The sequence below is a fragment of the Clytia hemisphaerica genome, unplaced genomic scaffold (assembly GCF_902728285.1).
Source record: "Clytia hemisphaerica strain Z4C2 unplaced genomic scaffold, Clytia hemisphaerica genome assembly, whole genome shotgun sequence".
Taxonomy (NCBI): Eukaryota; Metazoa; Cnidaria; class Hydrozoa; order Leptothecata; family Clytiidae; genus Clytia; species Clytia hemisphaerica.
In genome coordinates this window covers 920,781-948,765 of record NW_027104248.1, presented here as the reverse complement: position 1 = coordinate 948,765, position 27,985 = coordinate 920,781, and the positions used below count along the sequence as shown (strand labels likewise).

General features: G+C 35.8%; 1 protein-coding gene across 1 annotated transcript; it reads right to left on the bottom strand.

Moving 5' to 3' along the window:
• Positions 1-419: 419 nt before the first annotated feature.
• LOC136816492 (uncharacterized) lies at positions 420-18,374 on the bottom strand. The gene is made up of 11 exons (XM_067072830.1): positions 18,222-18,374; positions 11,064-11,246; positions 7,485-10,806; positions 5,923-6,074; positions 3,539-3,724; positions 2,656-2,754; positions 2,282-2,319; positions 1,747-1,906; positions 1,333-1,425; positions 992-1,105; positions 420-473 (listed from the first exon to the last, which is right to left on the bottom strand). The coding sequence occupies exons 1-11, from the start codon at positions 18,246-18,248 to the stop codon at positions 435-437; spliced, it is 4,413 nt and encodes a 1,470-aa protein (XP_066928931.1). The 5' UTR covers positions 18,249-18,374; the 3' UTR covers positions 420-434.
• Positions 18,375-27,985: the final 9,611 nt, after the last annotated feature.

Here is a 27,985-nt window from a genome sequence, read left to right as displayed (position 1 = left end):
GTGTCTAGATTGCTAGAAAGTGCATCTAAATCATGAATCGTTTTATAAAATAGAGAATTTGAAAGTTGCTGATTTTTTTGTACACCTTCACCTGGCATCCCTTGAATTTGGAATAGGTGCGCACCTTGGGGTTTTCTACAAACTGTGAAAAGGAAAAATTCACGCGTCCACGCAAAAAACAGGGCAGATTCACGCATTCACGCAATAGAAATTTGGATTTTCACGTTCACGCAAGTTTTTTCAATTCACGCATTCACGCAATTTTTTTTCGATTTTCACGCATTCACGCAACCAAAAAAGCCCATTCACGCATTCACGCAAACCGCTGGGGGGCCCCGTCGATGTCAAGTGTGCTTTATTGAGCAGAGAGTTTTAGAAGTGCTCTATCCATTAGTAAAAAGTGAAATATTTTGTGTGACCTGGTAACCAAACGATCATAGTTGATGTAATTCCTCAATTGCTTCTTTCAAGGTCTGAAAATTGAAATAATGCGAGCAACTAAATGGTTGTGGGGAGTAAGCTATAATGACTGATTTTCTTGTATGTACAACGTCAAACTAATTAGTTTTCTTTTTTCTAGAAAAGCACCAACACTAATATTTAGAGGCCATGTTAGGTTTTGAAATCAAATTATATGTATTTTGGTATTTTTTCAAACATTATTTTAATTTCCAAATTGATCTACACGATTTTTTATGAGAACATCCGAAATTTTTGAAGTCTTCGGATGTTCATAATTTTTTAAGCTTTATTTTCACCATTTTCTGAGCTGACCTGTCCAATTTACTAAGAAACTGGGTGTTTTGAAGTCCGCAAATCCTTAAATTTTCTTAACTTGTTCTTAAAATTTTGGCCCTCAAAGCCTTGTGTTCCCATATAGCTTGTTCTTATAAAAAACGTGTAGATCTTTAAAAAATCATATTAATAACCTGATGCTATTAACAGTACCATCTTCCAGTAAACTTGTAAAGAGGAAGGATAAAAAACTTACATTTTTGAGTTCGCTATTTTGTGATTTCACCTTGGTAGCTTTTACAACAACATCTTTGGTGCGGCCTGATTCACGATCTGCCAACCTCTTCAAAGATTCTGACTGATACTTGACCTATCACGAGATGAAATAAAATACTTCTAGAAGTTGAAGCGGAATAACAACTTTCCTGGATTTCTAATCTAGTTTCAGTTTAATTGGCCACTTTGAAATACCTACTCACCAAAATTTCAGAAACTGCTTAAATTTTTGCTTCCTCTTAAGATTCTTTTTATTTTTGAAGGGCCCCCCATGAACATAAAATCCGATCGTCCAATAAGCTTCATAAATAATAAACTCACGTGGCCATTCTCGTCTCTGAGTTCTTGCAATTCCCATTTAAGTTGACTAAGCAGCTCCGTCTGAATTTCATTCGTTTCTTGCAGGTGAGTGATCTAAATATACATGGGAGTGGAGGTTAAAATATTTTAGTCGTGCTACATGTTCGCAACCATTTCACCAAGACGAAATACTTTAGACGTACAAACTTTCGGGAGCAGAAACTCTCGCGAGGTCGGAAAATCGCGAAATTTCCGACATTTAATTTCGCGAATTTGAGGAAAAATATTTTTTGCGAGCATAAACTTTCGCGAAAGTTTGTTCGCCTAAAATAAAATCCAGGGGAAATGATAAATTTTATAGCTATGGTTGGAATAAAAATGTTTTGAGTGGAAAATGTTTCTTAGATAAATCAGTGGAAGTTATTTTCTAGGAACCTGATTTCTGTAACTCGTTTCCGAATCTTCCCTCATCTTGATCTCCATGCTTCTTTTCTTCAACTTATTTTTCAAAGTGTCGAAAGCTGTTCTGTGTTTCTCCAGTTTTTCTTGAGTGAATTTCAAATGGACTTTCAGCTCAGTAATTTTGTTTTGAAACCTGAAAAGCAAGGGGAGCTGTTTTTTAAAAGTAATTATTTCAAGGGAAACGAAGGAATTCATCATCTTAATCGCTACCACATCGTTAACTGGCAGCCATTGTTAGTGGCAAGAAGTTTGCGCGCACGGTGTTTTCCAAGAACAAACCCTGCAAAGTATTTTTGAACGCCAACAAAGGAGAAACAAAAATTAAAACCTTAAACCCCAGGTCTCAATAATGTCTTAAAGCATCTAATAAAAACTCGCCACTGCCAAAAGTTTTCGTAATTATTCCTCTCTATTGTTTTACACGCAAATATTACATCATGAATACCAATGATTTTAATTTTATTTTACCAATGATAATTATCACTAATAAAAATTATGAATGGATTACTTGATATTTTCTGCCCTTGACATCTCCAGTTGATCATCCTAAAAAAATAAAGTGGCAATGAGGTCTTCCAGAAAATGTCCGTGCTTGGGTGGTTGAGGATACAGTGTCCGAGAGGTAGTGAAAAATCTACAAAATTTGCCTTGTCCGGAGGGAAATTTTTCTCTGTTTGAGGGTAATCTTGATTGTCCATGGGGTCAACTGATGATTGTCCGGGGGGTTCGACCTGCTATCCGGGGGGGGGGGTAATTTTTTTTCTGGAAAAGCCAATGAAACAATTTTGACATAAAACTTAAAAGTATGAAAGTTGATTGTAAAATTCGTTTATTATTGAAAGCCCTTCTTCCATGCAAACATTTTTGAACTCCTGACTGTACCTTCATCGTGAGTTGTTGACGTAAGCGAAAATTGGTTTCTTCCAAGGCTTTCTTCTCCGGGAAGTCCTTCTCTAAAGATTTTAATTCTTTCAACGAAGCCTAAGGCAACATGAAAGGAAATCAGATTTCAGTAGAAGAATTATTAATTATCTCAAAGTTGGAAATGACCAACAGAAAAACACGAGGTTCGGAATAACAGGCTATCGTTTTCAAACAGCGAAGAATATTTAGACTATAGTGGTTGTTCAAATAAGATACTAGACCAGCTTTTTCTTTCGTTATTTTTAAGTAAGTAAGTAAGTCTGCGACCGCAGTTGGAGGCGACCAGAAGGCTCCTCTTTCCATAGCTATCTACCCGAAGGTAGGGGAGGGCGCCACTCTTTCTCCCTGGATTGCTCCACTTACTCTTGATCATTCTCTTAATTGCTAAACCCCGAGCAGAGAGGCATCAAGTACCATTTTAGGAATCTTTGGGGGACCCGGCTGGGGGTTGAACCCACAACCTTGCGCACAGTAGCCGGATGCTATACCACTGCACTATGGTCGCTACGGTTTTTTTAGGGAATATCATTGATCGGGTAATAAGATACCTGGCCTTCAATTACACTGAAAATTTTACATTTTTCTCTTCTCTTTATGTTTTTCTTTTATTGTTTGCTTAAAGATTTTCCTTCTCACAAAAGGAATTTCGAATGCAATTAGAATTAAAACGTTCGATAAAAAAATGTAAGAAAAACATAAAAATCAATTTTGTAAACATTGGCGCCTCATTGAACAGTGTGATTAACGATTAATTGCTCTCTACAGGATGCAATTAACGATTAATTGCTCTCTTTGAAGGCGCGCCAAAGAAGAGAAAATAACTCATCGTGCGATTAGATACCTGAGCTTCAATCAGTTGATCATTCTTCGCCATCATCTCATTACCAAGGAACTCGATCTCCTCTTCCTTGTTATCCAGTCTTTGTTGAAATTCATGAACCATGCTTTCCAGGGTGGTCGAATGTTCTTCTTCTAAATTTTTGATTTTCGTATCATGGGATAAAGTCTCCTTCAACAAACTCTCTACCTGAAACAATGGGAGATATTATTGTACTCATTAGCGGTCGAGAAGTAAGAAAGAAAAGTTGCAAAACGGCGGAGTGACGAGATGGAGTTTTTACAAGCTCTTATTTGATTTGATTGGTCGTTAACCAGTAATAAAACAATTTCATTAGTTTAAATGACCAATTATTGGCCCAGCCGCGCAGCGCAAGTGGGCCTTTAAAAAGCAACTGACCGAAAAGATTTTGGCTTTGTCGGAGCCTGTGCGCGCAATAAATTAACAAGTCCAGTAGTCCAGGCTAAACCAGCGGCCGATTTAGAATTTTTGCCTCGCCTACCCGCACGATGTTTGACATACTCTTGTATTGGATTGAATTGGTAGTAAAGTCAAATTTCATTCTCTTTATGACAAAGTATTTTTTAAGGTTTTCAAGATGGATGGAGTCAGGTCAGGGAGCAAGTGGGAGCATTTGGATGTTGGAGTTTTATATTTCAAGCTTGACAGAGACTTTTTTCAAGTAAACTTATGTTGTAAGTCATTTAAGGATACTAAAATGCAGCTCATGTGTAAATTTGAATAAGTTTGGAATGTTTTTCATGATGCTACCCGTGAAAATGGTCAATTTTGGATTTATCGCTCTAAATGGTCGTTGGCTGGATTTTTTAAACCTGACAGAGAACTTTTCCACGTAAACTTATGTTGTATGTTATTAAAGGATACTAAAATGCAGCTCATGTGTAAATTTCAATAAGTTTGGAATGTTTTTCATGATGCTACCCGTGAAAATGGTCAATTTTTCTAAACGGTCGATGCACGGTTGGTTGGATTTTTCAAACCTGACAGAGAATTTTTTCAAGTAAACTTATGCTGTTGTAGTAAACTTATGTTGTAACTCATTAAAGGATACTAAAATGCATCTCATGTGTAAATTTGAATAAGTTTGAAATGTTTTTCATGATGCTACGCCGTGAAAATGGTTAATTTTGGATTTATCGCTCTAAACGGTCGGTGGCTGGATTTTTCAAACCTGACAGAGAATTTTCCCAAGTAAACTTATGCTGTAACTCATTTAAGGATACTAAAATGCAGCTCATGTGTAAATTTGAATAAGTTTGGAATGTTTTTCATGATGCTACCCGTGAACTCGCCCGTGAACTCGCCCGTGAAGATGGTCAATTTTGGATTTGTCGCTCTAAACGGTCGGTGGCTGGATTTTTCAAACCTGAAAGAGAATTTTTCCACGTAAACTTATGTTGTAAGTTATTAAAGGATACTAAAATGCAGCTCATGTGTAAATTTGAATAAGTTTGGAATGTTTTTCATGATGCTACTCGTGAAAATGGTCAATTTTGGATCTATCGCTCTAAACGGTCGGTGGTTGGATTTTTCAAACCTGACAGAGAATTTTTTCAAGTAAACTTTTGCTGTAGTAAACTTATGTTGTAACTCATTTAAGGATAATAAAATGCAGCTCATGTGAGTGTAAATTTGAATAAGTTTGGAATGTTTTTCACGATGCTACGCGTTTTAAATCGATATTTCTGAACTTTGACGGTCAACATTTGACATTTGAAGTTTGTGAATTTATTTAAACCGATTTTTTCTTTCATACTAGTAACAAAAACATAAAGTAAATCTATTATATACATATATTGCGTATCATTTATCATTACTGACCTTCTAGCGCAGCTGGGTTTTATTTTTTTGAATGTTCTGTATTTCAATCTCTGCCGAAAATGTGTGCATTAGGATTCTAAGATTTGATGTTTTCTTTCAAACCCTAAAATTGCAAAAATACGATTCCGCAAACATTGGTTCTCTTAAGGTATATACCCAATACAAACGACATTTGGTTATTGCCACGTCAGCTGGGCCTTCATGCCGCTTCGGCTTCTTGTTAAAGTATCTTATAAAAACTCCATCTCATCTGAACGGCGGGCGGGTGGCATTGAAATGTATCCAATACCCGCACTAATGTTACTAAAATATCTTCAGCGGGCTGAAATATCGTTGACGACGGCCCAGATATAGTGAGTGCGATGACGTCATTTGCAGCACACTTAATTGAAGTCTTTGCTGTGAGGACGGTAAAACATTTGATATAATGTTCGATATGGAAAAGAAAGTGATAGGGGAAGAAGGCTTAAAGGTTGGTTGTTGGTTGATTGGAATGTAAAGTTAAAAAGAGCAATGAAACAAATAGTAAGACCAGAAAAACCAACCTGTGTTTGCAGGATGTTTTTATCTTCTTCAACTGAAGTCAGGTCATGACGTAATACTTCCATTTCGTCAGTAAGTTTCTCATTTCTACGTTGTTCAAGTGAGATTTTCTCCTCGTAATCAGTTTGCAGTTGGTCAAACTCGACTCTCTCATCTGAAAAACAAAAACACGATAGTGAAAATTTAGTAAAAAGCCTTTCACAGACCCGGCGGAAGTGCCTCCCCACTTTTGAGCAAATTACACTTTTTTCTCGAATTCCTAGCAAATTTTATCTCATTTTGAACCTTCAGTCTACCCACTTTTACGGTTGTTCCGCCGGGCCTGTTTCACAAGCCTTCAGATCTGATCAATTTATGAAGTATTATATTTACTGGCATTTTACACAAAAAACAAGCTAGATGCTGAATGGACCTACCTGATAATGAAAGTTAGATAGCAATGCGAAAAGAAAAATGAAAAAAATCAGTCAGAAAATATAGCGTTTAGCGAAAATACACAACGCAATAAATTCATCATTGATTGTTGATGGGTGGAGAGGGAAGGGTTGTAGGGAAAAAATAAATAGGAAGTTCTGGTTGCAAAAATCAGTTTTATTGACAATTGAATCATGCTTGATGGTGAGCATTGTTATCAATAATGTTTTTGTGTGAAAAACATAGAAATATAAGGAAAAAATCCAATGAAAATCAGCAAAAACGGCGATTTCCGGCATTTTTTAAACGGAAAATTTTTTTTCTCAAAAATCGAACTCGGCCATCTTTTGAGCATTGCGAATACGCATCTTTCTGCAAAAATCAGAAAAAACTAAAAATGAAAATTCGAGGAAATGTCAAAAAACCGATTTTTCCGACATATTTCCGGCATTTTCGGCAGGAAAAAAAATGTTTTTCGAAAATCGGGCTCCGTCACATTTTGGGTATTGTCATATTGCATCAGTGTGCAAAATTTCATTAAAAAATATAAAGTACAGCTCGAGAAATTCAAGAAATAGCGTTTTTCCGGCGAAAATAGGTTGTTCAGGCGACTTTTAAAATAGTTCCGGCTTCAAAAATCAATTCTATTGAAAATTGAAACATGCTTGATGGTGGGCATTAATAATATTTTTGAATGAAAAAAACAACCAATTATATGGAAAAAGTCCAATGAAAATCCAGAAAAACGGCGATTTCCGGCATATTTTCGGCATTTTCGACCGGAAAAAATTGTTTCTCAAGAATCGGACTAGGTCATGTTTTGGGCATTGTTAATACGCATCTTTGAGCAAAAAATCAGAAAAAACTGATGATGAAATCTCGAGAAAATGCCGAAAAACCAGTTTTTCCGGCATATTTCCGCCATTTTCGGCCGGAAAAAATTTTTTTTCGAAAATCGGGCTCCGTCACATTTTGGGCATTGCCATTTTGCATCATTGTGCAAAAAATTAGAAAAAACTAATGAGCCAATCTCGAGAAAAGCTGGTAACTAACGGACGGACGGACAGACGGACGGACAGACGGACAAAGGTTAATTTATAGGACCTCCACCCCACCGGGGTAGGTCCAAAAATAATAATAATGAACAAACCTTCAAGCGTCAATTCCAGTGCTTCAATTTTGATTCGAAGGTTTTCCTCTCGCTCCTTGTGTTCTTGCTTCAAGGATTTGAGATCTTGCGCCAAACTTTTTGCCTTTCCTGAAATCTGACCATGAACACTTTTCAAAAGTCTTAATTCCTCACTCAAACGCGTACGTTCAGATTCGAGGTGTTCAATGTCTTGTCGTTGTAGGTCGTTTTCTTCAAGAAGTTGAGTTCTTTCGTTTTCCAAAGTTAATATCGACTCGTTGTGAATTTTACATTGATTATTTTCAAGAAGCAAACTTTCGTAAGCCTCATTACAACCTTCAATCCTCTTTGATTGATCTTCTAACTGTCTCTCGAGCGATTCTTTCTCTCTTTGTAATTTCTGAATCTCAAGGTCGTTTTCCTGCTTACTCATCTCTAAGCGTTCAATATTTGACAACAAGGTTTCAATTTCCCCATTCTGTTGTTCTAAGCTTTGCTTCATAGAGGTGTTTTGCGTTTCCAAATCTCCGTGTTCATTCTGAAGAGTTTCTAAACGTGATTTAATTTCAGCGTAGACTTTAAGTAAAACCAAGAAAGCATTAGAAAGATCCTCAAAACTACCAATGTCAGTTAAAGCTGGCTCCTCGTTAATAGTTGTTGTTGCAGACTGTAAGTTTTCTATTGTCCTTGAAACTTGTTGCTTCTCCTGAGCGATTCGCTGAGCTATTTGTACACATTGTTGTATTGTTGGAAGCTGTGACGAGTCTCCGTCACACAAGCATTGCTTTATCGTCCGTAAATCATTGCATAACTTGCAAAGGTTCTTTTTGAATTGGTTAGTTATTTCATCAAAGCTCGCATCATCTCCACCGGAGGCATATATTCCAAACGTGGTTTGATCTTCTACCTCTTGCAAGTCCTTATGGCAGTCTTTTATCACATTTTCCAGAGAAATTAATTGTTCATTTTTTCCAGTCAGGGTTTGGTGCATGTGTACATGTTCTTCTGCAAGACGATCAAAATTTTCGAGTGTACTTTTAGAAGTATCGACGATAGCTGATAAAGCCTCCATTCTCTGTTCTATTTTGTGTAGAATTGATGCCTCCTCGCACAATTTTTGGTATCGTTTAGAAAAAGATCGGAGTCTCTGATGAGTATCAATGTTGTTGTTAATGTCATCAATATTGTCATTCCCATCACCAATCAAATTGAAAGACAAACTTTCGATCTCCTTCACAAATGACTGATGATCATCCACAGCCGATTCTAAATTCACCACGTGCTCCTGAACGTGTTCGATTTTGGACAAAATGTCTTCATTTAGGGATGGACCAGGGAGTTTTATAGCATCAATTTTGGCTTTTAATAGAGTTTCTGTTTCTTCGAATTTCAATTTTTCAGATTCTGCTTTGCTCAAATCACTTTTCATTTCTCTTACTTTATCTGAGAAAAATGTAATTTTTCGTTCGAAGGGAAGTATTTGACTTTCGTTTTCGAATCCGTTTTCTCTTAAAAAGTCATCAATCACAGTTTGAGCCTGATTCTTACCATCGATCAAAACTCGTATCGAATCTTCCAGTTTCTCATCTTTTAGAAGTTCACTGTATTGCAAGTTATTGCACAATAGTTGTTTTGCACTTGAGATTTCTTCATTCTTGTTAGAAATTGAATCTTTGCAACACTGTATGAGCAATGTCAGGTTTTCTTTGATGTCTTCATAATTTGTTTCAATGTCCACCAACCCCGAATCGTGTATCAAATTCACCAATTCCAACATTTCACTTTTCTTATTTTCCTCATATTTTTGCAAAATGCGACAAATATCGTGGTCTTCTGTAGCTTGCTCACGTCCAACAAGTCCGACGCAAAATTCTTTTATCCGTTCTTCCAGCGATATGTATTCCCTCTTCAACAATTCTTCAGATTTCTTTAACTTGGTAAACTCGTCAAATAAAACACGCAAAGACATTTCATCATCTGTAGCTTTCTCACAGTTTGCATGAACAAATTCTCTTATTTCTTCCTCCTCTGACATATAATATTTCAATCTGGTCTTGATATCATTCAAAGAATCTAAAACAATTTCGGTTCTCTCTTCACCCTGCAAATATTTGGTGTCAGTTAGCTCCGCAAAGTCCTCTACCAATTGCTTCAGATTCGTTCTTCCATCTATCAACAATTTTAGAGATTTAATAACATTCACATTTGATGAACAACCAACCATCTCTTTAACAGCGTTCAGGTCTCTTTCCAAGGATTCAATTTTCTCTGTCATTACCTCAACACAACTTACCACAGCCGATACTAGATCATCATCTATGTTTTTGATGTCAAATATTAGTTTGATGTTATTTATTTCTATCTCTTGTAATTCGAAAGTGTTTTTCATTTTGGAAATTGAAGTAACCAGCACTTCTTCAGAGGGCTTGCAGTTTAGAATAACAGCAAGTTTAGACATGGATTCATCTTTTTCCTGAATCACATCTGATTGCTCGCCCAACGATTTTTTCACTAACAAAATCTTTTCTTCGATAGTGGCACCTTGGTGAAAATCAAGATCATCAGAATCTATTACAGAATTGATGGAAGTGACTTGCTGGTTCAGGTCGTTGATTTCTTGTTTCATAATTTGAAAACGTTGAGTGATTTCAATGAAATGTTGAGTGCTGAATTCTTCCTCGATTTCAGAATCTTCTACATCACCGTCATCATCATCAGAATCAACATGGAGGGAAAAGTTCAAAGACTTGTGGTGGGGATCGATTAAAGTTTTTTTCAAAGCGAACAGATCATCCTGTAGAGATTGATGTTTTTCATCTTTCGCTTTGAGATTTTCGATAATTTGCTCCATATAAAAATGTTCATCATGTAACAACAAATACTCTTGAAGCTTCCTCCGATCGTGGTTCATGCTTTTTAAATCTTGATTTTGTTTTTGTGCAATGTTCATCAGGATTTTCATTTTTTCGAGGGGTTCAGTAGTTTTCAACATGTCACTCAAATCATCAAAACTTCCTGTATCTTTATTAAGATAATCAACTAACTTGATTTCTTCTTTGAAAGAAGAAGAATGTTCAGAAAGTGTCTCTGATAGAATTTCTTTCTCGATTCGTAACTGGTCGAAGCTCTCATTCAGAACTTTGTGTTTATTGACAAGATTTTCAATTTTCTCCAATGTTGAATTTTCACGATTCTCCTCATCAAAGAGATCAAGAGATTCTTCAAGGACCTTTTTGATAGATTCTGCTTCATGTTTTAGGTGGTCATTCTCTTTCTCATAATCCGCCAGAAATTTCTTTTGTTCGTCAGATAATTGCTGGATGTGGGAAATATATTCTTCAACCTAAAAAGATCAAACAAAACTTTGTGAAAATAAATAGGCCAAACCTTTAAGAAAATATAGCTAGTCTAGAAAGTATCATTTTCTAGGTACATGATTTGATATATTTCCTTATTGTTATCAGTGACATGTAATCGAGTGTACTATATTCATGCAGAAATGATCTAATAAAAACCAAATACTTCTTTCAAAAGATCTCATTGATTAGACGAATCTCAAAGTAGTTTTCTACATGAAGTCGTTAAGTGAAAAATAATGACCTGAACCATATCATCAGCTTGCTGTTTGCGTAATTTGTTGATGTCCTCGACAGAAGATGATAAACTACACTCTGATCTTCTGTACAGCCTCCAAATGTAACGTAATTTGTGTTCTTCAGAAAGGTCATCATGAAAACCATCTTCTGATAACTTTTCGTTGATGTCTTTGATTTCATTTTCATCCTAAGAAAAATAGAAAATGTAATTTGTGGCTGCACCTTAAAATATTATCCTAATATGATTAACCAGCTTTTTCAGCTATGACATTTGAATATCAATTTCAAGAAAAGTCTTTTGCAGGATCGATCATAGAGCTCTCTAATTTATTTTCAGTAATTTTAGGAAACAGTTCCATCCCTCCCAACATAAAAAATTACTCATCTGGTTTTTACATCATAACTGATTTTAAGTGATGAAAAAAAAATTGAACATCTCAGAGACTAGTCAACAAAACTAAATGAAATTTTCACCAATGATAGCTTATCTCAAAAGAAGTATGCTCAAGGAAAAATATTTCAAAATATTTGATGACATTAAAATCAGAAATTACAGAAATTTTGTAATAAAATGCTTATGTCAGTATTTTCAAACTTTCTTTTCAAAATTTCAAATATTCATATTCATAAGAAGTTCTACCATTAGTGAAAAGAGATATTCCTGTTTAAAAACACTGTACAAATTTTGTCTGGACATTGAAATCAATCCATCACCATACCATTTTCGTAATCATAATGTCAAGTTGAATAACTAAAAATTTCAATAACACGCTGATGCATAATAATTAAAGGTGTGTACTAAAGTTTTCTTGATTCTGGAATTGGATGCTACTCAGCTTAAACTGATTAAACAATTTTAAAGGGACTACTATATTCATTTAAGAATTGACATTCTGAGAAAGCTTGCTTACACTTTATTTTGAAAATTTCACAATTAAAAGTTAACAAGTGATACTTTTATGGACCTACCTAGTTATCAAACTAATCAATGAAGATTGAAACAATGAAAAACATAAAACATAACTGGTCAAAATACAAAAAAATATAATAAAAGCACATCTATTGTGAGAAACTATCAACACTATTGAAAAAGATTTTAATGAATTACAGGCCAGGCGGAACAACCATAAAAATGGGGAAGCTGAGCTGAGGGCTCAAAATGAGATAAAATTCGTAAGGAATTTGAGAAAAAAAGTCTCATTTGCTCAAAACATTTTCTTCGCTTAGAAAAAATAATAATAAAAATAATAATTTGGCTAAGAACATTGATTTATGCTTATAAATAGCGATTCTTATAGATAGATATTCGTTTTTTGAGCCGCAAAAATCTTTTTGTGAAAATCTGCTTCAACCATCTTTTACCAATGATCATTATCCTACTTTCATGCTAAAAATCAGAAAAAATTAATGCCTTACCACTTGCCCAATTGCGGACAATGCCTAATTCCGGACACCTTACCTACAGCTCTAACTAGCCAGTCAAAGAAGTTGGTTTTGCTTTTAAAAAGTGCACTCCTAGGCTACCATTATGATTTGATAGCTTTATCTGTTAACCCGGGCTGTTTGTTCTGCAAATTACAAAAGTTTGTTGTTTTCTTTACTTTTATAATTGCAGGCGCACGGCGACGCCCGCGAGGCTGCTCTTGTCATTTATCTTCGATTATCCCTGCAATCACATGGGATAAGTTTGTTATTGTTTATGGTTCACTATATTAAAGTGTAATCTTGTTTGGGGCGGGTTGTACCGTGAGATCGAGTAACTTGCATCAGTGGAGGTTAACATGCATAGCCCTCAAATGAGTGTGACCTGGCTGGTCATTAAAATACAAAGTTGAATCAAAACAAAAATGGTAGATTAGAGATGTGAGACTTTTTGATAAATAACGAGATTGCTCACGGGAATTTTTTTGACCCGCATTCCGCGCGATCTTGTTTAAACGCCCGCGCGTGTACGCTCTGTGAATTCTGTCTGCTGTATATGGGTACTGTATGCAAGAAAAAGCTTCTCTTTTCAGTCTTTTGAGACTTTAAGGAGATTAGAGCAGAGTGTCCTAACCCCCCAGATGGAAATTCTCATTTCATAGGCACTAGCAGGGTTTACAGCCCGTTTGTTGCAGTCCCCTTACAGAATTGGAGTCCTAAAGATCTTGATGAGTGATCGGCTCCTGCATGTTTGAAATGATCTAAAATCATTTGTTTAAAAAGTTAATACCTTGACAGGGTAAATAAAATTATACAGGTCATGGCAAATAAAAGTATATGGTATTATTAATTATTGTTAACCTAAGACCATCAACTCTAGTGGCCGAGTGGATAAAGCGGTTAACTGGCAAGAATGAGAGTGTCATTTTTGAGAGTTCGAACCCTTAATTGGTCAGCCATTTGATGGCTATGCAAGTTTCCCTCCACACTGATGCAAGTTATCCAACTTCACGGTATATAGATGAAAGATTAAATTTGCTTCTCTTGAAAACTAAAGATAATTAAATTTGCTCATCTCTTGTAACAAGCACTTCAAAAAACCATAACATTAGACATAAACTCAAGCTGAAAAATCAATAGCGAAGGTAGAAAAATAATCCTTATTCGGCTGACGGTAAATTATTCTCCTGGGATAGAACCACCAAATGATCAAACCACTGAACCCCCTGATTTACAGCGGCTTTTACTGACCTGTTGGGCTTAACCTTGTACTCTCGGGTGCCTAATAAACGTACAGACCAAAATAAACGTACAGGGTGGGAATAAAATTGGAATTAATAAACATACAGGCTGAAATAAACGTATAGGCGAGAAAATAGAGCTAAGATAATAAACGTACAGGATAAAATAAACGTACAGGGAAAAATTTTGTTTTGATTTGAATGTTTCAATTCAAATTGAACGCTCGAATTTACTCGTGTAACATTCGAAATCTCCCACAATACGTTCGAATGTAATTAACAGCCTTTCTACACGTCTTACTTGAACAAAAAGATATTTCCAGTAATGAATCAAGCAATACAGTGTTGGGTTAAAATAAATAAACGTACAGGAGGGAATAAACGTACAGGCGGGAAAATTCTTCAAAATAAATAAACGTACAGGTCCTAATAAGCTGCGTACAGGCGGGAAATTTGACACGAAAAAATAAACATACATGTATATGTTTATTAGGCACCCAAGAGTATATCAAAACAGGGGTTTTAATATTTTCTTCAAAGAAAGGAATATGTGACCTCATAATTACTGTTACTGCTAACGCAGTAGCGAGGAATATATCACTGACCCCGATGAGTATATTCTGACCATATATTTCAGGGCTAAAACAAATGCACAAAATTAGAAGTTAGAAAACTTGCCATAAACTAGTTACAAGAAACTGATAATATCCTAAGTTAGACCCAAAAGAAACGAAAGGCTGGCAAACAGAAAAGACGCAAACCCCCAAACAAAACCTAGACGAAGCACACTGAAAACGAAGCACTGGAAAACACACAGAAGACGCAAGCCCCACAAAGAACTAAGCATGTACACAAACATAGAAAATACTTACTAAAATACTAAAGTTCTTTCACTTCACCCTCACAGCACTCACAACAACATACAACAGTTCAATAAACGACATTCAGAGAAATAACATTTTAAAACGCCTACAAAATCCAATTAAGTGACGTCACAATACAAATTCACAAGGGACAAGACAAGACAAAGACAATACATAAAACAAGACAATAGAAGCGCACGAAACATTGAGAAATATAAAATACGTTACGGAGGAGAACCATATACTCCCGCATAGAGTGGAAGCCTACTCGCACTCAATGCGGGAACAATTACTGCTTTCAGTTTGCGTGTTTTGAAAGTTGATGTGTGTACTCCGTCTTCGTGGAATTTTTTAATGGCATGAAAACAGAATATACTATGTCTTTAAGAACAAATTTCTTAAAGGCTTATTGTTGTTCCGTAAATATTTCTTTTTGGATTAAAAAATTCCATCTTTTATTGTTCTGATAATGATTATAATATTTCTTTATAAAATGCTTTGTCTTTTTAATCTTTGTGTAAACTTGCATTATGTTTTGCATATTTTCCAACCAAATCCAACCACAGCCTTTTTGTTCCTGTATTTTTGCATACAATTCAAGATGCCGGATGGAAAGGCGAAAAGGTCTTTTTGAATGTTTACCAAGCTTAAAAACCCACAGTTTTTGGGTAATTTGTGATTTTTTGTGTTTTTAGGCAAAATTGTAAGCCCTGGAAATGATTTTTGAGGGGTCTACACTACATGATAGAGCTCTTTAAACTGAGCAAAAACATTGGTAACATTTAAATTCCAAATCAGCACCCTCAAATTGACTAAAATCAATGGTCAAAGCTTGTTCACCAGCATTTTGAAAAAAATGAAACGTTTTGACAAAGCTGTCAAGTCCACCGTGACAAAATTGCGGGAGCGCTCCAATTTGTAAAAGTTTTATAAAGGCACTGTCATCATTGACAATAAAAACTTGTAAAGATTCCAACAACTTACATCGAAATGATCTGTCACAGCAAGTCTACCATTTTTAATGCGGTCCAAGGATTGAGCCGAGAACGCTCTCGCAGAAGGCCTGCGAGCTCTCGCGCGGATGAAAAACTTTACTCTGTCAATCATCTTCTCTAGCGAAGAGACGCGAAGCGATTCTAGCTTTACGATTAGACTGTACAGACTTTCATCCCTAATGTCTCTTTCTACAAAATCTAGCGAACTTCCACTTGGAAAGGCGAAAAGGTTTATCCACCGTCTTTTATAAAAAATGGCTGGTCACCACGGTTTTCCAAGAATAATAGAACTATTAAACCAGACGTCCGCGCTAGATAGGATCAATCATCGGAACGGCTTGATGACGGATCGATATGTGATCGATGGATTACTTAACGATCTAGATAGAAGATCGATAGAGGATCGATACTCAAGATTTTTTTAAGCTTATGATTAGTTATCGATTATTTATCAATCTATCATCGACCTTTTATCGATCTTATCGACCCTATCGACTCATACTCGATTTACGATCGATAACAAATCGATTAACGATCGATGACGAATCGATTAACGATCGATGACGAATCGGTATACTCGAACGACCCTCAACATGGCCCGAGAATTCTCGGGCCTCTTCGGGCCATGTTCGGGCCGAGAGACCCTATCAATTCTTTTGGCCCGAACTTGACCCGAATCATTCGGGCCACGTTCGGGCTACGACTTAAGACGTAAACTGTTCAACCTATACCTTTGTGCCTGTGTCAGAAGATTCCATTGATTAATCCAGCTTGTCCAGTCATAATGAAATTAAAACGTGAAAATGACGTTGAAAATGTGTGAAAATGTTAATTTTAATTTATTTCGGTCGCGTTTCATCTAGTTCATCTTGCTAAATAAACTTAACAAACTCCTCGTGGACCACGCTTCAAAGTTTAAAACCAGGACCAGTTTAATAGCAAATATTTAAGTGAAATCAAGTTTTTCTAGAGAAAATATTGAAAAAATGCAGTCCTGAAATTACACGCGGGTTTAAATCATGATTTCAAAAGTTGTCAGTGTAGACCTAACTCTTCATACAAAAATTACGGGAAACGCATATTTGGACTTTGTACCCTATGCTGCACTCAAGCACTTGGGCCAAAATCCCGCAAAGGCGGGACAAAAATCATTTTTTTGAAGTTTGCAAAAAAATGCCACATAGAAGTTCTTTCAAATTCAGTATGTGAATAGAGCAGTAAAAAATACAACTTTTCTATTTTTCCTTTTTTTTGCAAAAGTTCTAGTAATGAAAATAAAGGGTAATGATAATTGAATACTATCCATTGATGATCTGCGGCACTATCGTAAAGCTAGAATCGCTTCGCGTACTCTTCGCTTGAGAAAATGATTGACAGATTGAAGTTTTTCATCCCCGCGGTGCGCGCCGCGCGGGAGCTCGGGCGCTCTGCGAGAGTTCTCGGATCAATCCTCGGACCGCGCTACAATGGTAGACTGAACTGTGATAGATCATTTCGATGGAAGTTGTTGGAATGTTTACAAGGCTCTTGACAGAATATTGTTTGTTTTATTGTCAATGATGACAGTGCCGTTATAAATTTTGTTAGGGGACCTGTCCATATTCATTTGACAACGCAAAACGTCAAATTGACGTTATCCTCTGAACCCCCCCACAGATAACGTCAAGCGATGTACTGATGTATACCAAAAGTTGTAGCCATTTTTCATCAAAGTTAACCCGTTCCGTCGCAAAGACTGTACTTGGTTGTACCCGTGCGTGTATGTGTTCTTTTAACTAATGACCTTTATTTAAAAAGAAATTAAAAGCTCCACTTGGCGCTAGGTCGGTGCCGTGCTTTAGGCGTACCACCTTCTTTGCCCACTTGTGCGATGTGGTTCGCTCGATCGCGCAAACAATGAAAATATGATGTAATGATATCATAGCGCAAACCAATGGGATTATGCAAGCAGCAAATTTTCATGTACTTCATACACGAATATGTTTTCGAAAGCTTATAAAGTATAGTGTGGTTGGTGGTTACAAATATCCGCGATTTTCACAAAAAGGTATACCTTTGATTTCTTATAACGTCAAACCTAACTTTTGAAACCCCCCCCACCCCCTCATAACGTCAATTTGACGTTTTGCGTTGTCAAATGAATATGGACTTATATCTAACAAATTGATGTTTGTAAGTACACTTTATAGTTTTGATTCCCATTGAAGAATCATATTCTGGTTTTCATGTTATTAGATGCTGTTTTAGAGCTTTAGAGCTACACTGGTTGTGGCGCGTGTGGCCCGCCCGCGGCCCGAAAACTTGGGCCATGTTCGGGCCATGCTCGGGCTTTATGCGCATTCCAATAAAAGTTTTGGCCCGAGAATTCTCGGGCCATGTCGAGGGTCGTTATACTTGATATTGAATACTAGCTCGATAATGGATCAACGAAGGATCGATACTCAAGACTTTTTAATGGCTGAATCTTCCATCGATCTCCTATCCGGATCGTTAAGTAATCCATCGATCACATATCGATCCGTCATCGAGCCGTTCCGATGATCGATCCTATCGAGAGCGCGGACGTCTGGATTAAAGCTAAAAGTTTTGGAAAAAGAGGGAAAAAGTGGCCAAATATAAGGAGAACTAAAAAATAACTCACTGATGAAAGGATGACGAGTGAACTCATCTTGCCAACCACATCAGCTCAAAGTAAAATTCTTGGCACTTCTAGGAGTCTTCTGATGTTCTCGTTTCTTGACCTTCTCTGATGTTCTCGCTTCCTGACCTTCTCTCTAGTCGGGTTCATCCGCTATAAACATCGATGCGTAATCATAACATTGTTTACGAAGATTGTAACGATCTTTGTATTTAAAAAAAATCATAATATTGCAGTTTACTACGCTCTCGGTGGACCCGACTGGACAGAGAAATCACAGCAAGAAGATGAACCGCTATTCAGTTAGTCTCTATGTCTCGATAGCGGTGAAAAACAAATTTTCGGTAATTGCCCCCGCAGGAGCGTAGCGACGAGGAGGCACTCATAGCTTCACGCATAGATATTGGACTGGAATCTCGAAATTTTGTTGTTTGTTGTCGCGCAAGCATCCCCGTAGTTAGTCTCTTCCGTAAAGTGCTCGGTTTTTTTCCGGGACGGTTGGATAAATATTTTCATATTACGTTATTATATGCTAGTATACATATTACATGTTATTAGTTTTGATTAAACACTGAAAAGCTGAAGCGAGTGTTATAAATGCAAATTATAACAGGTGTATGATATAACACAAATTACAATATTACTTGTGCAAATCAAAACAAACAAAATGGCAGACTGGTTATAATGATGAGCTGATTCATTGACTGGAAAAATTGTTTGGTATGTCAAATTTAGTTTCTTGTCTTTGAAGCTGAATACTAACTACTGTAATTTAGTCAGAAGTTCACTTCAGCAATGATTTGAATTATTTTTCCGGAATCTTTTTAAAGAAATTTGCTCAAGTTTTCAAATGTACAGTTGATATTTCAAATGTACAGTTGATATTTTTGTTCAAACTCTAATTTATTTTTGTCTGTTATTTTTTTAATAGCTACTTATATTGTTTATTATAGAGCTTCTTGAGCTTTAAAAACCATCATATGGTCGTAACTCGAGAAAGTCCTTCTTAACTTAGTAAAACAAGATACCGGCAAAGTACAATAAAGTTGAATGGTGTACGCATGAATGTTGAATGTCAATCAATGTAAACAAACTTTTTCTTTTGGTCTTCAAAATAATTTACCTCACTTAGAGTGTTTTTACTGTCTTTTCAGTGTGGTAAATCTATTTCAAAAACCTGAAAAAAGTTTGTTTACTTGTTTAACTTTCAGTGAGGCTGGAACTTCGATTTTTGAGGATTACGATTTTACCAGTTTTTTAGCAATTTTTGCCTCGCTAGCCCAAATCTCGCAACCTCTTTACCTTAAGGAAGATAGAAATTTAGAGTTTTTCAGCGTTCCGAAAAAAACGCATAGCAGAAATTTTTTCATCTTCACAGGATCGATTCTCAACAACAAAATACATCTTTTGGTCTTTGGGTTTGTTTCTGACGTTTTTTCTTCAAAGAATATCGATCACTTTCCTTTTCCCCTTGAGCGCGCGAGAAAAAAATGACTAGCTCGTTTTCGTGCGGGCGAATAAAGATGAGGCGGCAATCTTGCACTGAGGGTACTACTTAGTTTCCACCCTGATTTTGCGCCCACGATAGAATGGTCCAAACACGGGGGTAGTCTAAATGATAAACTATGTCGTTCTGTAAGTGTTTATTTTCTGAGAGATACAAATAGTATATTTGAATATTATTAACTTATTTATTAAGTATTTTTGAGTGCAAATTTGAATATACGGTTAAATAAAAAACGAATGATAACAGTTCTGTTTATTCTTCAAACCCCCGGGAACAGTTTTTTTGCTGACTGAGCCATTTTACAAATCTCGGAAAAGAACTCCCATAGGAATTCCGATACCTAACCCGATTGGTTAATTTCGGAACGGCTTCAAGAAAGTCATAATGGCAGATCATTTTAAAAGTTTCTGAGGGAATGTGTGTAATTTATCGATGTTGATGGCTTGTTGATTTTTTAAAGAAAAAAGATAACAGGTATAGCTTTTTCTAATCCTGGAATATCGAGGTTCCAGCTACACTGACTTTACATGCGCACATTCAACTTTTTCATGCAGTTGTGATAGTCTAAATAACTTACACCCCAGTGGTTTGGTGAAATAGCTCCAATTCTGGCTTTCCAAGTTAGGAGAGACCTTCCCGAAGACATTTAACAGTGGTTAGACTAGGTACACAGGCAGTCATACAGAAACACCATAAAGTGAAAGTATATAGCTAGCTATGAACTCAAAACAAAAAGTCTAGCTTCCTGAAGGCACGTCTCTTCATTGTCTGTCCTGCAATCATCTTAATGGATTCAATCCTTTCAGCTTGGAGAAAAGATTGCATCATGAAAAAGTACTATGCACTTGAGAAGAAATTTAGGGGCATTTTAACTTTTCTCCACTGTACGTCTGAATGAAGCACAATGGCATTCCTTTATTTTTCTTTTGACAAACAACATAGAAGATTTTGCTTGAGAAGTGCAATCACAGCGTACGCAAGTGGAGCCCGGGCCTTAACTAGGATTGGTTTCTATTTCACCCAATTTAAGATGGCGCAGAACTTTTTGATAAATTTTATACGCAGTATCCTCTTGACTATTGTTCATTAGGCAAAGTAGCAACAGAGAAATGTTGAAATATAGCAGCCAATAAAAAAAAACAAGCTTTTTCTGATTGGTTACCTTGTGGAATTATTCACTGTTATGTCTATATATTTTGCCTACAATCTAAGATGTCTGCGACATTATCAAAAAAGGTCTATTTAGTGAATAATAATCATGGCATATATCGTTATAAGAAAGAAACTAGGAGAAAAAGCAATCAAACAGGATATGTGAAAATCAGTAAGATAATGATACCATAATTTTTTTAATATATTTTTGAGAGGCTTTTCCAGCTTTTCCTTAAATTCTATTAAGTTATCTGCCGCGTGAATTCTTCAAGTATGTATTTTGTTAATGGAATATAATTTTTTTTTCAAGCAAATGCCTCAATCAATCAATAAAACAATCAAGCAACCAATCAAACAATAATTAAATCAATCAATTCTTTGTGATTATTTTTATTATTTTTTATTATTTTTTTATTTGACATGATCTTTCCTTGGGGGCATTTAGTTAAAGCTATGACTAGTAGGTAAATTCTTCTGAGCAGAGCATCGAGGCCGTCGTTCAATTTCATAGAGGTCGTCATGTGTTTCCCCAGGGGGGGGGTACTTAGGAAAAAATAGGTGCTGGGTATGTGCGGACGGTAAGGGTCGGGTTTTTCACCTTTCAAAGTCTCTCTTCTATAAGGGTTACAAAAATCCCCCCCCGGGTGTGTTTCATATAGGTTGTGGTTGAAAACATAGAGATCGTCGTGGAAAACGTCGAGGTCGGGGTCGAGGTCGTCATTGAAGTATGGGGGTTGTCGTTATTTATTTTTTATTTATTTATTTGTTCTCTATTTTACGTTGGTAATGGAAAATAGTTACAAGTACTAATTAAATCCAACTTGACACTCGAATATTTATTATATAGTAAATAATTTAAAATTTAAAAAAATTAAAATATGGAACAAAGTTTGCATGAACAATAGATTTTCGCCTTTGTGATTTTAACCTTGATTTTAAACATTGTCAAATTTTGTACTTACTTATCTGGGGATCTGGTCATCCTTAATATTATTAAGTCTGTAAAATAAAAACTAATAAATTGAGTAGATTGAAATATTTAAAATTAAACGAACTTCTCACGGTTCTCACATATCATATCGGTAGTCGTACAACCATACTAGATAGAGATCGTTGTTCAATTTGCCATAACCCATACTCGTCGTCGTTCAACCGTAGAGGGCGTCGTGCAACCACAGAGGTCGTCGTTTAACCACAGAGGTCGTCGTCCATCCACAGAGGTCGTCGTCCAACCGTTTTCGAAAATGAATTTATGTGACACTATTTTTATTATTTTTATCACCATTTGTTACTAAGTTTATGCTACATGTTTTATAAGCAACCGAGTTGCTAAGGTTTCATCAGCCCTGAAAATAACCAAAAATTAAGCAACTTGGCATAGCAGTCTAGCACTAAAATTTATCATAAACTAAGTAAGCAACCTTAAAAAGGGGCATTTTTGGCATATTTTCGCGGCAAGGAAATTTCGCGAATTCGACCTAATGAAATATTTCTTTGAGGATAGAGTAAAATTCTTTTCCTGGTTTTCTCATAAAGTAGAGAGTTTTGTTTGATTTGTTTGTTTGTTTGATTTTTTTGATGATTGAAAGCCATGGTGGTTAAAGTCCCTTGCTATATAAAAAACTTTATTAGAAAAGGGGGTTTGATCATTTTTGATAAGTGAGTTTGAAAAAAATAACAAAATTTCGCGAATTTGAAGGACTATCGTTTTTTTTATCCTGACATCTACCCTGAGTATCAGAGGTGAAGTTTTCAAAGAATATATTAACCTCTGAATACCAATAATAGAAATTTTATCGCGCATGTGTCAATTTAATCACTGTATAACGAATCAAAGATGAAGAGCAAATATTACCTTATTAATGACTAACAGACTGTATCAGTATGCAGTTTACTATTTAAGAATTCCCCAGAAACCTCCAAGTGTAATTGTGAGTTTCTTTCGAAAGAAATCTTTTACATGATCCCCAAATGTATAACAGTAAATACTAAACTATTAATTATGGAAATATCACTAGACAGACTTTATGTTACGATTCTCTATCGCTGACTCTTTTTAAAAAGCATTGATGACTTTTTTTTAGTTGTATTTTCAACGACGGGAATAAAAATATCAACTTTGAACTTCATCCAAGATCTTGGATGGTCGTCATGGTTACTTTTGACTTCGTTGATTGCGCGCTGAATAGAATCTCGATTCATCGGCACAGCGTCGATATATGATTTCGACCTGTGCTTTTCACGGTACCTGACATCTACTTTGGTCGCCATTTTGTTTGTGATTTAAAAGTCTAGCTTTATTGCATATTTTTCTGGAATAACCGGACCAGGAAACCGGGAAACCAGGGATAAAAAAATACCGCCGGGCAACGACCTCTATGTTGAAAGACGACCTCTATGGCTGAACGACGACCTCTATGGTTTGGACGACGACATCTATGGTTGGATGACGACATCTATGGTTGAACTGCGGCTATTCGACTTTACCCTTTCTGTAATCAAGTATAAAATTTTTGTTATTAAACACTTTACTGGCCTAGTTGATATAAATTAATGACCAGATTTAATTTCCATTAACATTACACGACGACCTCTATTTTCTAACGACGACATCTACGAATCGAACGGTGACCTCTACGAATCGAACGACGACCTCCACAAATTGAACGACGGCCTCTACGAATTAAGCGACGGTCTCGACGTTCTGGATTTTTGACCCCGATCCCGCCCCCTTATAGATTAAAGAGGACCTCCTCCGCGCGGTTTACACTATTATTTTTCCAAATTCACGCAATTTTTGTTTACGCAAAGTTTTCCAATTCACGCAGCTTTATTTGATATTCACGCATTCACGCAATCACGCAAGCCGAATTGTTTTATGGCTATAGTACATCCTTTCTCGGGGAATCAAATCACGAAAACAAAAAAAAATCACGAAATAAATCATATGTATATACAAATAAGATATTTTAATAAGAATATACTTTATAAGAATATTTATGATGAAATTGGCAAAAAGATAAGAATACGATAAGAAGTATATCTATAGAGATCTGCGATTCAGACTACGACATTCGCCACATGCCGTGGCCAATTACAAGGACTGATATTTCTCAAAAAGTATAGTTGATTATCCACTGCCATGATAAAATGTGAACACACCGTTCTTATAAAAAAGCTCTCCCGTTTTGGGTCCTTTAAGGGTACAATAACAATGAAAATGTCAAAAGAATCTCTCTAAGGTTAGATAAATATTCGAAAATTGTCTCTGTAAGGGTAACTTTTTCGCAAAAAGATAAGTCTCTCTCAGGTCAGGCCAGGATCCTTTTTTGGAGGTCCAACATACCCTCCAACAAAGTAAAACCAAGTACATTACCCTGAGTATCAGAGGTTAAGTTTTCAAAGAAAATAGTAACCTCTGAAGACAAATAATAGAAATTTTATCGCGCATGTGTCAATCTAATCACCGTAGAAAAAATCAAAGATGAAGAGCAAATATTACCATATTAATGTCTAGCAGACTGTATCAGTATGCAGTTTACTATTTACGAATTCCCCAGAAACCTCCAAGTGTGGTTTACATGATCCCCAAATGTATAACAGTAATTACTAAACTTTTAATTATGGAAATGTCACTTTAATTGAATCGAAATAATAGACAGACTTTATGTTATGATTCTCTATCACTGACTCTTTTTACAAAGCATTGATGACTTTTTGTAAGTTGTGTTTTCAACGACGGGAATAAAAATATCGACTATGACGCTCATCCAAGATCTTGGATGGTCGTCATGGTTACTTTTTTCTTCGCTGATTGCGCGATGAATAGAATCTCGATTCGTCGGCACAGCGTAAATATTGATTTTGAGCTGTGCTTTTCACGGTACAAGTACATTGCTCTAAAATTTTTGTAATGAACTTCTTGCAAAGCTGATTTATTTACTATCTCAAAACCGGGACTAATTTTTTCTGCATAAAATAGAGTTAATTTTCTCAAACACCAACTTCATGAACATGGGGTCACGATAATAGTGTCCTTGTGCCACAATATTTCCATTTTGAAGTACAGGGGATTCTTCAATATTACTGCTTTTGATGATTATATTTATGGTATTTTCAACGTTGAATTTCATTGGTTGGAAATCGGTATGATCTACTTTTTCATAAAAAAATGGTAAATGGATGGCAATTATTTCTCCGTTGTCTTCTTCTTCTTTCATATACTTCATTAATTTATCTTTTGTTATCAGACTTCCACCCGTGGTACTGATTACATTTTTTGCAGTAAGCTCTCTGATTCTGTGAAACGTTGCATTTGGGAAAACATCCTGAACAATATTGTTCCAAAACAAGAAGCTTGGGTAATAGTAACCCACAGACTTTACCCAGAAGTAGAAGTGATAATTTGTGGACGATGGGCATTGAAATTTGATATGACGTGTATATCTTTCATACCAGTTGTACTGAGGATTCAACATAAGATCCATCAGAATTTGATGAAAGTGTGGATCGATATCAATCGACGATTTATTAAAATTTTCAAATTCCATAATAACATTTTCTTTTGGCATCCACGGAAGAAATAAATCATAAAAAATAAAACCAAACAACAATACCACGAAATCACTTTCCTTTCGTTCCTGCATATTTTGAGCTTTCTTAATTACTGTAGAACCATGTTCATCTAAACTATCACCTCTGTACCCATCAACCAAAAAGAAAATCATTTGTTTGTTAGTATACTGTTATTATGGGGAATATTTTCCAAGACCTTCATTAATTCGTGACCATCAGTCCGTGCGAGCCCGTTGAATTCAGTCTCGAAAAATACTCTATAATTTTCTTCATTAAGACGAATCAAGCGGCTTCGTATTGGAGAAAATGCCCAAAATATAAAACAAGGTTTATTCAACAAAGACTTGACCAAATATGCTAATTGAGTATCAGTGTTAAAGATCTTTTCATAATAACCTCCTACACGCACATCATCGATTGGAATAATCGGAACAAGGTTTATATTCCTGACTTGTAAACAAGGTGAAACCCTCGTATCTCCCCAAGTACTCGATACCAGCCAAACCACACCAAAACAAATGAAATTCAATGTAGACATTATTCAATGAGTATTACTTATGACGTATAGTTTTCTGACTTGCTTATATGCCGAAATATTATAGTTTATAGATATTATTATAGTTTAGCTTCGTTGAAAGCTAGCTACTGACGATGTATTCGTTGAAGAAGGAGATGTCTTTCAGTCCAATCTGTAGATTTAAAGCTTTCTCTATTAGAATTTGTATAAAATAATAATGATAACAGAATATAGTCCATCTATTTATTTATTTATGTAAGGCGTGGACCCGAATGGCGTGCTTTTGATTTAATCCCCATCTGTTGATTCAAAGTTTTTCTAGAATTTGTATAAAATATTCCCGTGTTGTATTGATGGAATATCGATTTTAATTTTTTAAACCACATGTGTATGTTTGTCAAAAGGATAATTTTTCGTTGACCAAGCGTTGTTTTTATGAGAACATCGTCCAAAATTTTTTAGCTTTATGTCATAATATTTTAGTCATTTTGTGGGCATTTTTGTGCGAAACTTATGGTGTTTTAGAAAAGTTTTAATAAGAAACAATGTTTCAATTTGAGGCTCAAAGTGCCAAAAAAACTACACCGCTGCTATCAAAACAGTTCGCAAAGACGCACAATTTTAAAACTTTACACAAACGTATATTAAAAGTGAAAATCTGATTTAAATCTCATAACCAAAAATTTAGCCCCTAATTGCATCTAAATTTACAGACCAGAACAGGTTTCAAAGTTTTTGTCATGATTGATATACAATTTTTGGGTTGAGGACTAGACTAGAAAAAAACTGTGTGCCGCTAAAGTTCGAAAAATGAACCCTACGTGGGGCTCGTTTTTTTCAAGTGACCCTAAATAGGACTGAAATTCCAAAATTTTCTCAAAACTTTTCCATATTTTTTCCAAATTACCCCAAAAAGTTACCCTGCGAGGGACTGATTTTTCTATTTTGGTGTTTTGGAGGTGAAAAAAGGTACCGTGACCAGCGGCACATTCCTGTATCCCTTTTTGCCCAAATACCCAACCCCCGAGGCTTGCATGTGTATGTTAATATACACCCCTGTCTCACAGCCCCGATGGATTTTTTTTCTTTAGTGGGGATAAAAATTCCTATTCAAATCCCAATAGGGATAGAAATTATATTGTTCCAAGGTTAAAAAATCCAACGGGGATGGTTTTGGAGTGCAATTTTTAAACATTGAATTTTGAATGGGGATGAAATCAAAGTCAATTTCCCAGTGGAGCTGAAATTCTAGGGTATTTCCCACCGGCGACGAAGTTCTCGCGAAATTTTCCAGTGGGGCTGGGGCCCCAGCAGGTCTGTGACACAGGGGTGTTACTATCGCAAAACTTCATTGCAGTCCGTATGACTCTTGTTGGTTGGTGTTGATGATGAATTGCTTCACCACAAATCCTCTTTAGCAAACTCTAACCATAGTATAAGAAAGCCGCGGCTGGAATGTGTATCGCATTGTCTTTTCAGTTAATTGCTGTTCCATCTCTGTCTCCGAGCTTTATAAGAATATCAAGATGCTCATTTTATTATTGGTAGATAGTTTTTGAAATTTTGCACTTATTTTCCTTCACAAAAAGTTTTTTTTTGCTAGATATCTCTTGAATTTGTATCCAATAGAACACTTGAACTAATTTTGGACATATTTTAGGGGTATTTTGGGGAAACAATATTTTTCGCCAAAATGGAAATTATAAGAACTAAATTCAAGATGACAACTTTTCTGTCAGTTTGAATAATAAATTTTGAAGGTGCTGGCTTGGAATTTTCACAGTATTATCTTGATGTACTTTTTCATTGATTTCTAAAATAATTTCACTGAATTATTGTGAAGGCATTCGAGGCACTTTATTAATTTTTGAGTTCTTTCAGCCCAGTCATTTTGTGCTTGTTTAAATTTCTTATTGTTAATCTTTTCTTTACAATGATTTTATTATGAAAGTGTTATCAAGGGCATATCATTAATGTCTAAAACGCACTGAGAAGTGAGTATTAGTGACAAACCAA